We start from the raw sequence: 16541 nt of genomic DNA, 5'->3' as shown, positions 1-16541 counted from the left end.
GAAAATGAAAGGGAGTATAGGACAGGACAGCACATTATCTGTTTTTTGCCCCATTTTCTAAACCCTGGTAGAATCAAGTCTCTCCTTACAAGAAATAAAAAGAAAGAAACACAATATAAGAAAAAAAGGCAAAATAGTTTCAGGAATTAGAAAACTAGTAATTTGAGGATTTAAATATACTAATGCACATGACAATGAGAATCTTTTTCTAAATTAACTGATAGAATATTAATGAGGTGGCAAAATTTAGAGGCCTTTATTACAAATGAAAGTTCGAGGAACAAAGTATTATAAGCCCTGAAGTCAGGACGGTAATATGTAATTTACCCTTATAATAATTATGAAAAACTATTGGACCGTGAACGTTGAAGCGTTGGATTGAGATGGCCAGATGGGTCCAATTGAGTGGGATATAATATGTCGTTTTCAAATAGCCCAAAGTTCATCTTGATGTGAAAATCACTCAAATATCTTTATGGGTCCAAGTGCGGCTGTTTGGGTTGGGGTATTACAACCAAGCCTGAGGCCCTGAGATAATGTCAACCATGGTTTATTATGAGTTGGGATCTTCTGCCCACAAAATACATTTTAACATCCTTCCAATATGATCTGACACCATACATTTTATCATGAAATTGGAATTCAAACATAAAACTGGGTCATCATATATAAGATATGTGGTGTCAGATCATGTTGAGAGGGTCTTGGAACATATTTTGTTGACAAATTATTCCAATTAGTTTACCATTGGGCCTAAATAATGTTTGAGGTACACTGTAACCAGTGGATATAGGGCATTGGCAATAATACGGCCCATAGTCTTTTCTTTTTTTTTTGTTGAAATACAGCACATATAAACTGACAGATATAAAACCCCACTGGATGCCAACCCGAAGAATGAAAAAATGGACTGTTTTTAGGAGGGGGAAATCTATGATATCAGACAAACATGGTACCGGAAATGCTTTAATAAATCAAAACCCTCTATGAATTTTGATAAATACCACCTGATTGGTTACCACATTTATGATACCCGCAGCTATAGATACCAATAGAGTTTAATTTAGGGGTGTTTCAATTTTTTTCCAAGTTTCAACAAAGGGGTGATGGGGGTGCTGCTGATTTGGGCACATTTGATTTCAATTGGGACATACTCTAAAAAAAATGAAAATAGTGGGAGTTCAGAAAAAAGGAAAAAAACTATGCTGTCAGAAATACATGTTATTGCAAGAGCTTTGACCAATCAACCCCCTTCTGTGAATTGATAAGAAAAAAAAAAAAAAAACCCACCTGATTAGTTACTACTTTTATTATGATATTGGTTGATCGGTTGCAAATTTTTCAAATATCATTGTCGAACCCTTAAAAAATCTGCTTAATTTTTTAAGCTTCTTATACATGATACGTTACTCCACTTAATTCTTTATTTGTTTTCTTAATTAAAAAATATTGATTGTAATTATTCTTTTACCCCACACCCATCATAACAGGTCATACACATGAAACTTCAAAACAGCCCAAGCCTTTTTGTCATCCAAACTAAGCTTATCCTGAATTTAGTGTTTATAGTAATAGCAATATATCAGGCCAGCCTGGAAAAATATATGGTATATTTAACTAGGGAAAACCTATGATACAATCAAAGCTATGAGCAATCAAAGCACAGCCCTGTGAGTTTTGATGAATACCAACTGATTGATCATCTGTTTTATGATAGTGGTTGATTGGCTGTAAGCTTTTCTGATATTAGTCGAAGTGTCGAACCCATTTATATGTATATATCATATAATATATTTTTTTGAAGACAAGTGGAATAATATATTAATAAAATAAAAAAGATTATATATTTTTCTTTAATTTTAATTATAAAATAAAATTATCAGGCATGGGGTGTGGGCCCAACCTGGCCCGGCCCAATGTTCATTCACAGTCTCTTAGATGTGCGGTATACCGTTTCTATCAAAAACCGAGTGTGCCCAACAAAAGGATAGAAAAGCATATTTTGTAACTTCTTTCAAGAATATAATAGAGAATTATGGATTAGGCTCCTTTTCAAGGTGTTTGTCCACTTGTCCTTGTTTTTTATGGAGTTGGGTATCTTCTCTTTCCTTTCTGTCACCGCCTTGTCCTCTGTCTTCTTCATGAAGGAGATAGACAGATAGTCAGATAGGGAGGGCGTACAGAACGCATAGATTTGTTGGCTTGATTCCTAAAACTCCACTATGTCTACGCGTTTTGGTCATAAATGGGACCACAGCCCAACTAACAACTACCAATTCTTACCAAAAGAACTACCAACTACCAAAAGTTCAAAACTACTCAACTTCTCAGATGAAGGTTGTGTTTGGTACCATTTTTTTGATAAAATGTTTGTAGCTGATCAAAAAAATTGTTGAGAAATATGAATTGTTGTCACATAAAATCATTGTAATTGAAAAAATGCATGTGGGTGACTGATCATTGTCATTTAGAATTAAATGTTTCAAATTTGACATTTCAGATAAAAACAACAATTTGCATTGATCAACCGAAAACATTTCTGATTATGTTATGTGATAATTCATATTCCACACCAATTTCTATTGATCAATCCTAAATATTTCATGAAGAAACAACAATGGTACCAAACACAAATTTAGGGGTAATGTTTTGGTCAAGCCAACCCAAAAAGACCTTGATCTCTAGAAATATTAAGGTTGGATCGGTTAGAAATAAGGATGTTGAGTTTAGAGTTGGGATTAGAAAATGATAAACCCGTTTTTAAAGTGTAAAGGATACCTTTGGCGGGTTAGGGTTGAGTCCATTGGATTGAAGATGAGGTGGGTGGGTTTGATGTTAGGGCTGGGAAGTCCAAGACATCAGGCTGGACTGGTGGGTCGCCCACAACCTGACCAAACCCATTCCAGACTCATCCCCATAAAGGTTCTACCAGCTTGACGGATTAACCTATCCATAGTATTATTACCAAAAAAAATCTGTGCATAGTAAATAACGTCTATATCTTTTTCTTTTGGTAAATAACGTCTATTATCTCAAGAGCAGGAATATTGCGTTATATATAACATGATACAATTGTGAGGTTATATGAAAGACCTCCATGCAGGGGATCAACTTGAGCAAGTTGGGCTGCGGTGGGCCCAAGAGGAACCCAATTCCTAACCAAAAACCAACCGAATTACCAAACAAATCCAATCAGAAGTCCACAGCAGAAAAGAAATCAACTAGGCGACTAATTGTTTGATAACATCTAAAAATGTAACCGAATAATATCATTTCACAGAGTACAACAATAATACATATTGTATCTAGCCTATTTTTACAGAAAATATATCACATATCATAAGAACTGAAAAAAGCAATTAATTTGGGCAAAATATATGATGCATCAACTGTACCATGCAGCAAAAAATAAGATGTGAATCAGTGATAAAATGATACATCCCAATATCCCAACCAACATTTTAAGTGCTGCTAGTCTTGATTTAAGTAAACTTGTAAAACATGAAAAGTACAATTTGTGAAATATGAACCAATGAAAAGTAGTAAATAGACGATGACATTTTTGACTAATTAGTTGAAATTTTGATTTGAAAGTGAAATCTCCTAATAGAAACACGTTCCAATGCATTCCAACATCATATTTACCTGCAAATATGATGGTTTTGTCTTTGTTGGACTGGAGGCTGACACAATATGGAAACTGCTTAATAATTTAAAATGTCTAACCATTGTAATCTGGACCCTAACAGCTTTTTCTTCCTAGCGCGGAGGCTTCTCCGGTCTGAAATATCAGACGGCTTGTTTTTCCTATTATTCCAGTCACTAATCCAAGAAAAAGCAGAGAAACAGTAATTCCATTAGCTAATCAGTCTTAGATTTTTCAACATATCCAGCAAACAATTCAACGGAAGCTTGGACTGCAATCTCTCACTTTTATAGGTTAAGTCTGGAAAAGTTGCGGGCTGGAGTGACGAGCCTCAACTAGGGTGTCTTGGGTGGGAGCAGAAAAACTGCATGAGTGAACGTTGCAGCCATTCCTCCATAATACAGAAACTAGAGAAATGGTCGACTACCCAATAGATGCATGAGATGAGAAATTAGCTATTGGGATGACACTGAATGATTTTTGGCAACAGCCAAAGTAGTTTTGGAAACCACAGGGTATATTTAAGTAATTAAACCTTCTTTCAAATGTATCAGATCCATGTTTTCTCAGCTTGCTAGCTTGCCAGACTACACACATACAAAATATACAATGAGTTCTATCACTTTCCCATATCCATGCAACCTTGAATATGCTTCATCCAGATATAATCATCGCCTCGAGACCTTCAGGAGTAGCGGCATCAATTCTGCCTGAGCTCTGTGTTAAGTTTTAAGAGGATCAATTTCAGTTAACTCTAAAAGTAAAAGCCAAAACATATTTGGGAATTTACTTGGTAGAGACTTGGTGCAAGACAAGTTGCCATATATGCAGCAGCTTTTGTTGATTATTGCACAATTAGGATAATTCCAAATTGTATTTTGATTCACTAAGTCAATTTTTATACAATTCACTGCTGCACCTACATGCTTTTTATAGCCAAGAACTAGACATGACCTTTCTCTGAAAAGAGGTGTAACTGAGAAGGGAAATTGTTCCACCATACATAGTGAATAGTAGTATAGTTACAGGTTTACAGCACACTGAGCAAGATAAGGACTAAACATATTAGCAGATGTACAAAATTACCTCATCCCAGATTCCAATTCATCCAATGTATTGTTAGAACCATTTGTATCAGATAATCTCCTTAATTGATTGTTATTTTGTTCAAATTGTTGCTGTACCCTCATGGCATCCACATTTAGTGTGCTCACAGCATTGGTGGGTTGTTCGCTGGTATTTGCTGCCTCCAACATCCTCAAGTATGCATAAGACCTACAACCTGCAAAACAAAAGATTAAGAAGGCCTAATTAAACAGAAGCCCATAATATCTTGGAACTTCAATCTGTTTATAGAAGAAGCAAGAGACAAAACAATCCAATATTTGAGTAGTTATTACTTTGGCTTCACCCAACCTTGCACTAATTCCTGGACTAATGCTTTACGTGATGTAAGGGTGGTAATAGGAAATACCATCGTAATTTTTTATAGAGAAGATTGATCTATTTGATTGTAAATAAGATGTTTGTTTATCCATTTTCTAATTAGAGAAAGTGGTTTCCAGTACATCACAATCATAAACTTCAAGCCATGTTGATGATGTTCCAATCTGAATTCAAGACAAGCTATTGGAACTTAGTAATGTTAGAAAGGTTCCTTGAGAATCCATACAAGAAGGTGCAAAATTTTCATTTTCCAAGTTTTTTTAAATATGTTTACTTTATGTTTATTGAAACTTATTTTATGCCCAAGTCCATGTGCCATAATCAGTACTGGTTGACTATCAGGGAACTTGTTGGTGCATGGATACTTGCAAATTTGTAAGGCATGCTGCAACCAAACTAACATTGTAAGTATGATATCTATGTTCCCCATAACATCGGGCAAACTACTCAACTGTACTGTATGTTTAAATTGGAGCCTATTCCAATACAAAGTTAGATAAATTTGCTCCTCGCAGAATAAAATCAATCACGCCATTTTTTTCTTCTCTCATGAGTCACCAGATCAAAGAACATAGTCATAGACGTTAGTAAAGCAACAATATGGGACAGAAACAACTAATTGAAGAAGTGACACGTCTAATTAAAAAAATCAAAGCGACAAAAAAAAACATTCTTCATGCCGGCACTATAAAATGCTGAGATTACAGATACTATCAATGATATATTAGGACAGAAAATTAAATACTTAATTCAGGAAATAAGAAATGGGAACTGCAAGAACTGTTCAGACGTTTTAGCGTGCACACGTTAAACTTTCTCTAATACTTAAATAGCCTGAAAAGTTAATTTCAGAAGCAACCAAACTAACAACTTGTCTAAGTTGACACAAAGAAATCATGATTAAACATAAGTTGATAGTAACTATACATAACATTGATATCCAAGAATCCAAAGACTCATCTACATTGAAACATCTAACATATGGATCAGTGTGAATAAACATATCACAAAGACCAATCCTAAACACCGTATGGCGTATGCAGCTACAGACAAGATCACAAGACAACGCAATAAAACGATAAAAACTACAGCTAGTAATATTTTTGCTTTCTTTTAACTAGTGTAAGAATATGTGCTATGCATGTGCAAGTATTAACCATATATGATATATGGTATTTGGATTTAGCTTTTATGACCCACACGGAACCCAAGGCAAGTATCCACTTTATGTAGTATAGTTATCCTGGTTCTTCTCTTAGTTTCCCCTTCTAAAAATATCATTATTAAGAAATAATGGGAATGATGAAATTTTGGTTGAAGGATGTACCTCTATTTTTTCTGAGGTACCAGTCAGGTGCTTCTTTCATTGAACCACGCCCTCAGAAGGCAGCCAGCACAAACAAATGAGCCATTTTACACTTAATGGAATTTTCTTTTAAAGTTTAATTAATAGTGCACATCTATTCTGGACAGACCATTAAATTTAAGAGAACATTCAAATTAGTAGTAGTAGTAGTAATGTAAGATAAGTGTTGTATCAAAACCCACTACTTCCATTTTCTTAGGTGAGGATAGTAAGCTACTAGAAATGAGTTCAAAGTTCAAACAAATTTCCGATTACGATTGATGTTTACTACATAAAGTTACACATGAGGAATTTAAGGTTACTTTCTGTATCATTTACCAATATTGTATCTTGGATGCATTTTAATAATTTTTTAGAGAAATACAACAGATAAGATAGAGAATAATTGTTTAGATTGACTGAAGAAAAGAAGAGTATGTAAACAGATCTTCATCAGTAACACTTCCAAGTAAAACAGAAACAAGTATCAAGAAAATTTTTATTGAACTTATGTACAAGAGTTCAAAACTTTACCATTGGTATGGTATGGGGGTGGGAAGAACTGCAAGTAGCACAATGTTGCAACTGTGAAGCCTGCAAAAATGTAACATGGTTGTAGAGTCAAGCATCAATCCATCAGCTAGAACTAGTATTTAGTTTGATAGTAAACACAAGAGAAAAATTTATAAAGCACAAGATTTCATAAAATCTTATAAGGGCTTTCCCTTAACTTTCTCTCTCTCTCTCTCTTGTTTTCTATCAAACCAAATGTAGCCTAAATTAAAATCAATACTACCACGAACCTAAGAGGCCTCCAGCAAAAACATCCTGCCAGTGGTGCTTATAGTCATCCACTCGAGAAATGCCAACAAGAGAAGCCACAAGAAGAGGAAGAAAAATAATGCATAGTTTTGCGACATGCCCCCTATGGTCAAATGCTTTTATCTTGCCCGATAAATACAAGGATAGAAAACCAAGACCTGAAAAGGACCCTGGAAAGGAAATTGAAACCATTGAATAATTTTGTACCTCAGTATGATTAAGGGGAAAGAATAAAGATGAATGATGCTCAAAGAACTATGAAAGAAACTAAAGAAAATCAACTGTTGAGACTCTTGACAATTGAATTTCTTTTTACTGATTAAAAATTCTATTTTAGTTGTTCAGTAACTAGTACAATACCAAGAGATAAATTGTTGAGAAAATTATATTCATAAAAAATTTTGAAAGAAAAAAAGGCATCGGGATTAAAAGTTGGAAATATTTAGTTTTGTATCTTCAAATTAAAAGTATCCTCTTGTACAAAATTTAATCTTGTTACACTAATGCTTACATGAAGTATGGCCACTAGGAAAACTCTTATGACCGTCCTTTATGACATTGGCCTTTCCATGACAAATAACATTTCCCAATTGATCATATACCTAGGAAAATCAAAGACCAAGGAATTCTCCCATCAAGTACTGCAGAAACGGTTCCACATAGACACACATACACAGAGAGACAATTAACCATATCAACCATAGAAAAGTTTGTAGTTTTTGGAAACGTACATCCTTCCCATCAGGAAAGCATCGCCAAAAGAAGTCTGGTCTAGGACGACCAACTGCATTTTTTATTGCATCCGTAATAACTATAGTTATCAGCACAGAGAATAATAGCCCTGCTCTTGCAGAAAGTTTGCATAATCAGGTCAACCATAAAAATGGTTGCCTTAAGAAAGGTGTTTATTAATAAAAATGAAGATTAGAAATATGGTACCTAGTATACTATTGTGCAGATCATAAATATCTCTCCTACAAAAATAGAAGGCGATAAATATGACTATGGGCAACAACACTGTAAATATCTGGTCATCAAGACAAAAGAAGGCTAATAAATTCTGGGTGCTTAAGAGAATCAGATATGGGAAATCATACTCCTTAAATTGATACCATCTATAATCCTAAACAATACAGATAAACTTACAGGAACAGTCCACATGGGTACAGTACTGTCTTTGAGGGGATATTTGAGGTCATTCATCATATCCTTCCCCACAAAGCGATAAAATGGATGAATAACAGTTAGAATGATTTTTATCACCACAAGAAAAAGCAACATAAGCCAGTCATGCATGTGGAACTTTGTAACTGAAACTCCATGGGATTTTACAGTATGGGCACCGAGCTGGACCTCCCTCATTCTTTCCTGTTAGAACACAGAAATAGTAATAAAGAAGTTTAAGGCACCATAAAATCATTTGCAATATAAAAGAGACCACAAAAAGTCCATGAACTGGTCTCCTGTGAAAAAATGGCACAAAACATTTGCAATGCCACTGAAATTGTTGGAAATGGTCCATTCTGCTTAAATTAAACTAAAGTCTGTCTGTAAGAAACTGAATAGAATTGTAGAGAACACTGAAGTGGGCTCCACAGCTACGGTCCCACTGTGTTCGTAGGGTAGAAGATATTCTAGTCTGCCTAGGGTTAGCTATTGGTCATTTAGTTGTTTCAGTTGTTATTTATTTCAGTCTTTGTTTTACTCTATTTGTTATGTAAAGACTGAGGGCAGATATGTCCTTTCCATGTAATGAGCATAACCTATAAATATTAATTAAGGTGGCGGCGGCAGAACATGAAGCTTCTGCTCCTCCTTTCAGCCCTTGTGTTCTACTGTTTCTTCTCCCTCTTTCTCTTCTCTCCTCTTTCTTTCTGCTTATCTTCGATCCTGAGATTCATTAGGGTTCAAGACTGATAACAGTCCTGAACTTCTAGTAGAATTAAGCACATTTATGGGGATCAAAATGTAAGCATGCATAGGTGACACAAGAGATCCTTGGGCTCACTGCCCACAATGCCCTCTTGACAGATAATCAGCAGATAGAAAGAAGGCTTGCTGTTCAAATAGAAAAGTGTTTTTTTAATAAGTAACAAGTAAAAATATTCATTAAGGAATTGAAAATTCCCATAATATAACAGACAGGCCTGAAAGGAGTAAGAGACCAAGTATAAAGCTGAAACTAAAACTGAACAAAAAGAGAGAGTACCAAGTTACAAATTACAGTCCATCCCTGGACAACCCCTCTAACTGATCCTTTCCCACTCCCGCCCTAGCCAATGTGTCAGCCATCAAATTGGCACTTCTAGGTATCCAATTGAATGAGATGTTTAAGGGATCCCCTAGGAAGAGTGCCTGTCTTACCATAGGCCTCATTGTCCAAGGAATTTCTTCTCTGTTCTTCACCCAAGAGATAACTGTTTGGCAATCTCCTTCAACGTCCACTTCTTTCCACCCCTTTAAAGACAGCAACTTTAACCCTTGAATAACTGTCAACAGTCCACCCCTGAGAGAGATTCCATGTCCAATCAGACCTGAGAGCTGAGAAACTAAGAAGAATACTACCAGCTTCATCTCTTACTATACCCAAACTCCTGATTCCCCCTGAATTCCCAAACAACAGCCATTAAAGTTAAATTCAAGCCTTCCAGCTGCTAGTGGGGATCACCCGGCAAGCTTTGGTGGTCTTGTGCTTTGAATGCTAGCACCTACCTGCCATTCTCTTAATAAATCATTCACTGAACGAAAGCTAGAAAAGTATTTCAAGTTAAGCCATTGCAGTACTCTACAACAACCATGCTTACTTGATGCAATCATTAGTGACTTCAAGATGCAAATAAAATCCACAATCTATCAGTTATATTCTCATAGGTCCCCTACTGGCGGTTCTGCTTTGCTCATCTCAATACTTATGGCAAGTAAAAAGTTGCATATTTCCAGCATTTATATAAGTGAAGAGCACATGCCAAATTACTTGTTCCTTCTATCTTTATCCTTAACATTTTGCTCTTTCCTTACCCATCCGTTCGTTTGAACTCCCAATTTAAAAGTAATTTGACAGGAATATCTGTCACATGATAAACAAGTCATGCCCCATAAAACTGTCCTTGTGGTCTCACACCAATCAAATTTCAAGATTTCATCAAATTCACTAAATCCAAAATAAATGGTGATTGTTACAAGCATCTATTAATCCTTTCAGGTGTCAACACTTTCTTACCCTGTTTGAATAAGGCATTCATCTTCTAGAAAACAAGTCTTAAATGTTATGAGAGGTCATTATTTCAAGTTAACCTACTTTAAAATGCATATATTTGACAAAACCCACAACTCCCCAAAATTACAAATAACAACTTCAAGGTATTCAATTCTTATAAAATCAATATAAGGTCTTCCCACTAAATCCATAAACATAGTTGACCCATTACCACCAAATAAACTCTACACCTCCAGTCTCAAGTTTGTCAATACATCCTTTTTTTTTATAAGTAACGTGAAATTTTATTAAAAAGGCAACAAATGTAGGCAATACAAGCATCCCCATGGAGAGGCACAAGATTCTACCTGCCCGAGATAAAAAGATTACAATTGCAAATTACAACCAAGCCCAATACAACTGATCCTGTTTCTCAATACATCCATTCAAACCCAAAAGACCATAACTAGAAGTTGACTAAATCTCATACTCCTGAGAGGACATAATGGAACTGCAAGAGTAGATGAGCCAAATCTGGGATTTTCCTTTGTTTTATTTTATTTATTTATTTTTTTGTACCTATGGGTGGTATGGTCATTGCCTTTTCTATATATGGATTTCCCAAGACCCCAGATAGCTGAGACCAACATTGAGTAATGGCCCGTTTCATAGGTGGTAGGGTTATTGCCTTAATTTTTTTTATCAGATTATTGCCTTATTCAGTAGCTATTTTCTGATCATTTGAGTTATTAGTAGTTTTTCTAGTTGTAGTAGGAGTTGGTTTTCCTAATTATGATAGGAGTTAGCTTTCCCAACTAGGATTTTCCCCTTTCTTAATTAGTTTGTTAGTGGTTTTCCTTGGTTTTGAACTAGAAAAACAAGGGAAAAAGGATGACCTACCTTCTCTTTTTCACATCAGAATCAGATAATAAAATGTGAGTTTTTTGTTTCAAATGTTGGACTAATTCTAATTTTCTTGATGGTTTGATTCCTTCAAGACGTTATTTAGGATGAGAAGGAAAGAAATGTGGGGGCATTGGTGGATTGTATTGTGAATAGAGTCATTCACTGGATCAAAATGATGGATATCTTTTGGTATGGACAGTGAGGAGAAAAATGCCAGAATATTCAATGAGAAGGAAAGAAATGTGGGGGCATTGGCAGATTGTATTGTAAATTGGGTCATTCATTGGATTAAAATGATGGATATCTTTTCCCACCATTTTTTTGATGATATTTGGAGGAATTGGGAAGCTGTAGCGAAGAGTTCAGTCAACAAGAATAGGGTATTATCAGTCTAGGTACCACCTGAGGAAGGTTTCATAAAACTCGACGTTGATGGTAGCAGTTTAGGAAACCCAAGGCCTTTCAGAATTGAGAGAGTATTCAAAAACAGAGATGAAAATGTCATTGCACTGTCCAACAGGTGATTCCGTCAATGCTGAATTTTAAGCTGTTTGGCAAGGGGTATGGAACTACAGATTGCTAGAGATTTAAACTTTGACAAACTACTCATTGAAGGGGATTCCAAACTCAGCAATATGAACTTACAGGGAGGCTATCAAGAGATTTAAGTGACTGACCACAAACATGATTATAAGGATTCAATGGGAAAGAAGATCAGAAAATGGAAATGACCACAAACATGACCCACTATTTAGGGTCTTGGGAGGGGTGGACTGGACACAGGCACACAGCCCAACTTGGCATTTTTTTGCACAAAGTGACCACTCTTAGATTAAAACCTGTGTTATCAGACTTGTCATCCCAAGATTTTACCATTATACCAAGCAATGGCCCTTTACACTCAAAACAATAAGGCAATTTTCTGTGAAGTCATTTTATAAAAGGCTAGCTGAAGAAGAGGCAGGTGGTTTCCCTACAGAAAGAAAAAGAAAAACTGCAGCTCTCATCAAAGTAGCCTTCTTTTTAATGGACTGCCATTCTGGGAAAATGTTTAACAGTTGATAATCTAGATAGAATAGATAGGGGTGGAAAAAAGTACATGTTCAATGTGAGGAAAGGAAGCAGAAACAATGGATCACCTCTTCATTCACTGCAGGTTTGTGTACAGCATATGGACCAATCTATTGGTTCTTTTTCGGGTGCACCTCTGTTTCGGTGTTTCCCATCTAACCTGGAAACATTTTTATGGAGCTGGTAGTTGAGGGGTTTGAGTAAAGAAGGAAAGGTATTGGGTAGTAGTGCCTTTGGCTGTGATTTGGACCGTCTGGTCTGAAAGGAGCTCAATACTTTTTGAAAATAAATGCAATTAGAGGATACAGTTATGAAATTTTTATGGGGAAAAATTCATCTTGGGCAGCAAGTCATAATAGCTTCAAAAATACTCCTTACTGGTCTTTTTCTTAGGGCAGGACACTTTTTTATCTAATTATCAGAATGTATAGGTAGAACAGTCCATGTGCATGAGCTCATTGCACTGGACAATGTAAATGTTTTGATTACACTGAATACAATAGCTTACTTTTTCACAAAAAGTAAAATGAAAATTATGCTCCATTAGGTTCAATGAAGGGATTTTTTATTTTATAATTAACAAGATTTTATTAATATCTAAAATACCCCCTAGCCATCCAAATAGGTGGTAGGGAAAGAACAATGGCAACTAGAAGCTGATTGCACTAGTGATTTGTTTAAATCCTCTGGATATTGAACATCTAAGCCAAGAAGAACAAAGAACAGGCTTTTGTAACAATAAGTGATTTCCAGAATAGACTTTCTATTAGGTTTCTCCACTTAATTGTATAGTTATTCAACTTCTTGTGGACTTTTATTTAGCTTGAGAACTGAATTTGATGGAAGTACATCATTTAAGTGTTCAACTTCTTTTTTGCATTTCCAGGATTCCATCTAATATATAATATTTACCTTTCGGTGATGGAAGTACACCAAACTCAGTTCTATTGTCTGTAATGCTTTATTGCTGTAGTCAAGTTTACCTTGTTCTGACTGTAGTTTAATCATGTTCTATTGTCTGTAATGCTTAATTTTTGTCTTCCATCTGGTGTGTTTTGTGTTTTTCCTAATACTCTATTAGGATTTAGGTGTTACTTAGTGACTTGGTCACTGACTTAAGAAAAGATTAACCAACTAGAAAAAGGCATTTATTTTGAGAGAGAAAGTTTTAAGAAAGAAAACAAGTTAGATGAAAAGACAAAAGGGGGAAGGGAACAAAGACATGGCACAAGAACATGAACACAAAATACAAGAGGCAAGAGATGTGACCATCTCGAATTAGCAAGGGTATCAGACCTTACAGATTTCATTGGAACATTATTAGAAACAAAACAAGACAATAGTGCTTGCAATCGGAGGTGTACTCAGGGATGAGGAGGGTAAAGTGCTTGCAATTTTCTCAGGCCCAGCAGGAGAGGGTGATTCACTAAGAGTGGAAGTGATGACAGTTATGGAAAGGGTGCACAGGGCTAGACTCATGAATGTTAGTAAGCTAATCATTGAAGGGGATTCCAAACTGGTAGTGGCTTGGCTACTGGATGAGGAAAGCAGGATGTGGAAATACAACAATGAGAAGAAAAAAAAATCAAGTGGATCACAAAGGACATTGAACTGAGAATACTTTGGGTGAAAAGAACAGCAAATTTAATGGATGATGCATTAGCCAAACAAGGGGTTGGGAGAAATCAAATTTTTTGGGCACAGACGTAATTGTTGATTGATATTTAAAGGGAGAGATATGAGGGCTTGTCTTTCACCGGCTTTCTCTTGTACATTTTCCTTCAAATTGAACGAAGTTAATAGTTATTGATAAAAAAAGTACATGGTTTCACCAGGTGGAAGACCCTTACTCGTCCTCAATTTTGACCCTTCTCATGTCCATCAAGCCACTTATAGATTCTTTTTTTTTTTTTTTTGAACTGATAGATCCCATTGTTTTGAAAACTTGAAGAATTAGTAAGGGTAAAAAAGACTTTTTGATGATTCTGTTAGATATAGCTCTAACGGGAGAGGTCTTCCTCCAATTTGAAATGAAAGGGAGGTCTCAGTGTTTAGAACGAACATGAAGGGATGTTTAAGTCTTTTACTAATTGAATGTTACAAACTTCAAACTTCACCATTTACAAGTTTGCAAGTAGTTCTCGAGGACCAATTGCACCAAGATCAAGAGCAGTACATAGTATGCCAGCATCATGAATACATAGAATTCAAAAAAGTTAAATAGCCAACAACTTGCAAAGCAACAGGATTACAAAAATGTATCTCTACCACACAGAAGGTAAGTCCAAGTCCATAGATTGCAACAAATAACTAGCATTGAAGAGTAAAGCATTCTGTTCTTACCATATCAGATCAAACAGCTGACCAGGACCTGGTTCTGGTAGATGCCCCTTGAATTCTCAAAGCACAAAATATATCCTATGTTCCTCCAAGACACAAACGAACAAAACTACAGAATTGAAAAATACTGTGCGTACTTCAGAAGCATTAAAGAAAAAACTTCCCAGAGAAAATATGGTCTAAAATATTGTTTACACCTTGTGATAATAATAAAGATAAAATAAAATACAGAAATAAGATGGGAAGAAACCATTTCGGATGGGGACATGGGGCCCTCCTCAAGATCTTAGAGATAAATTGAAGCCATTGCAAATATAATTGAAACCTCTAAATCTTCGCCCACATTAAATAATGCTCTTACCTATTTATCCCTTAGAAAAATATTCCCAGATCCCGTTCATCCAATGATGCTTTCTCTAAAAACTTTATTAAAAGTATTTAATTCAAACCAGATATCTATTTATATTTTAGTAATAAAATATTTTCTAAATAACCTCGATTGTAATTTGCAACACATATAATACAAAAAAAAAAAAAAAAAAAGCAGAAAAGATAATTAAAGAAGAAAAGATAATGGAGGAAAGCGAGTCTTAGAATTGAGACAAATTGTAGAATCTTATCAACTACAAGTGAAAGACAGAAGTAGTAGACAAAAGAAACGAAGGTCGCGCTGTGCATTACGTTACCTCAAATACGTTTTCCAAGCCTTAGATTCCAACATCCTTGATTAGTTGATTAAACTGGACCACACCAGTTCGTCTGTTCGAGAGCGAGAAAGATATAATAAGAGGAGGGGAGACAGCGAGAGGAAGGGCGAGTTAGCTGGTGTCCTTCACGTACAAACTTCAAATGAGGTGGTGAATGGCGCTTGATCCTTTGAGAACTTTTTGCCTCTTCAATTCAAAGTTTGAGGTAACCCTTGAAAGTGGAGAGGGTGATGGGCGGTAGGGCCTTTTGCACAATTGCAGAGTGGCAGTTGCCTACATTCGCCACATCATCTTCATTATTCTTCAATAAAAAAAAAAAGTTGCCATGTCTTTCTGATATATAGTTGAACCTTTTAGGCTTTAGCATAAAAAAACCAGAGGTTGTTTGGTACTGTGGCCAAAAATGTTTTGTATGGGATTTATTTCGGAAAACAAAGAAAATCAATTGATAAACATTTATTGTTGTTATTTTATATATTATACACCATTAGGATGGTGTTTGGTAACGTCGGCATCTTTTGGGCTCAATTTTATGAAAAAAAAATAAAAACGCTCACGCCCAACACGTTGCATGTAATCTATTTGATACTGTTTCTATTTCTGCCAATCAGGCAGTAAAGCAATCTATTCACCTTTTTTTATCAATCACAACCCTTTCCTTTTTTTTTTGCTATTTGATAACGTGATTTTTATCACTTTTCTTATATGTATAATCTGTTTGGTACAAATCAGTGTCATGTGGTTTGGAAGTAACGGCTCATCGATGCAGTAAATGTCAAATTACCGATATCAATAGGAATGATCATGGGTCACCCCGGGCGGCATGGCCCCGGTTTAGCACTAATTGCGAGTGCTTTAACCTATGCCTGGGCCCAGCCCGCCCCGCACCCTGTGCCTAGTTTGCAAGCCCAAGCCTGACCTTACATATGCCTAGGCCAGGCTTATGAGCTTATGGGCTTTTCGAACCTATAACATCTAATGATAAAATTTAATTATTTAAATTTTTTATTTTAAATTAAATTAAATATAATATATGCAAAAAAAAAAAAGAGAATGACAATT

The 16541-nt window shown here is 35.6% G+C and overlaps 1 protein-coding gene across 14 annotated transcripts; it reads right to left on the bottom strand.

Annotated features, from left to right (window-relative positions):
- Positions 1-4123: 4123 nt before the first annotated feature.
- LOC148863725 (lipid phosphate phosphatase 2-like) lies at positions 4124-15922 on the bottom strand. Of its 14 annotated transcripts, none has more exons than XM_088977814.1 (11): positions 15459-15922; positions 14776-14881; positions 9624-9971; positions 8406-8627; positions 8199-8286; positions 7991-8100; positions 7771-7861; positions 7241-7429; positions 6972-7031; positions 4733-4928; positions 4124-4363 (listed from the first exon to the last, which is right to left on the bottom strand). In XM_088977814.1, exons 3-11 carry the CDS (start codon positions 9831-9833, stop codon positions 4315-4317), a joined length of 1215 nt encoding a protein of 404 aa, XP_088833940.1. In that variant the 5' UTR covers positions 9834-9971; positions 14776-14881; positions 15459-15922; the 3' UTR covers positions 4124-4314. The 14 variants fall into 14 exon arrangements, with proteins under 14 accessions (XP_088833940.1, XP_088833941.1, XP_088833943.1 ...); XM_088977815.1 differs by having other exon boundaries at positions 9624-9967; XM_088977817.1 differs by lacking the exon at positions 15459-15922 and adding an exon at positions 15134-15170.
- Between the last annotated feature and the right edge of the window lie 619 nt (positions 15923-16541).

This window comes from Nelumbo lutea, chromosome 3 (assembly GCF_056320005.1).
Source record: "Nelumbo lutea isolate HS-2025 chromosome 3, American lotus-T2T, whole genome shotgun sequence".
Taxonomy (NCBI): Eukaryota; Viridiplantae; Streptophyta; class Magnoliopsida; order Proteales; family Nelumbonaceae; genus Nelumbo; species Nelumbo lutea.
The sequence above is the reverse complement of the archived record's forward strand: the minus strand, read 5'-3'. Positions and strand labels throughout refer to the sequence as shown.

Bases quoted from the DNA above. Each gene is read 5' to 3' on its own strand.
- LOC148863725 (XM_088977814.1), bottom strand. From the start codon at position 9,833: ATGAAGCTGGTAGTATTCTTCTTAGTTTCTCAGCTCTCAGGTCTGATT. The intron at 7,032-7,240 runs GTTCGTGGTAGT...ACATTTTTGCAG, and splicing joins TTTTGCTGGAGGCCTCTTAG to GCTTCACAGTTGCAACATTG. The intron at 4,364-4,732 runs GTAATTTTGTAC...AACTTAACACAG, and splicing joins GAATTGGAATCTGGGATGAG to AGCTCAGGCAGAATTGATGC.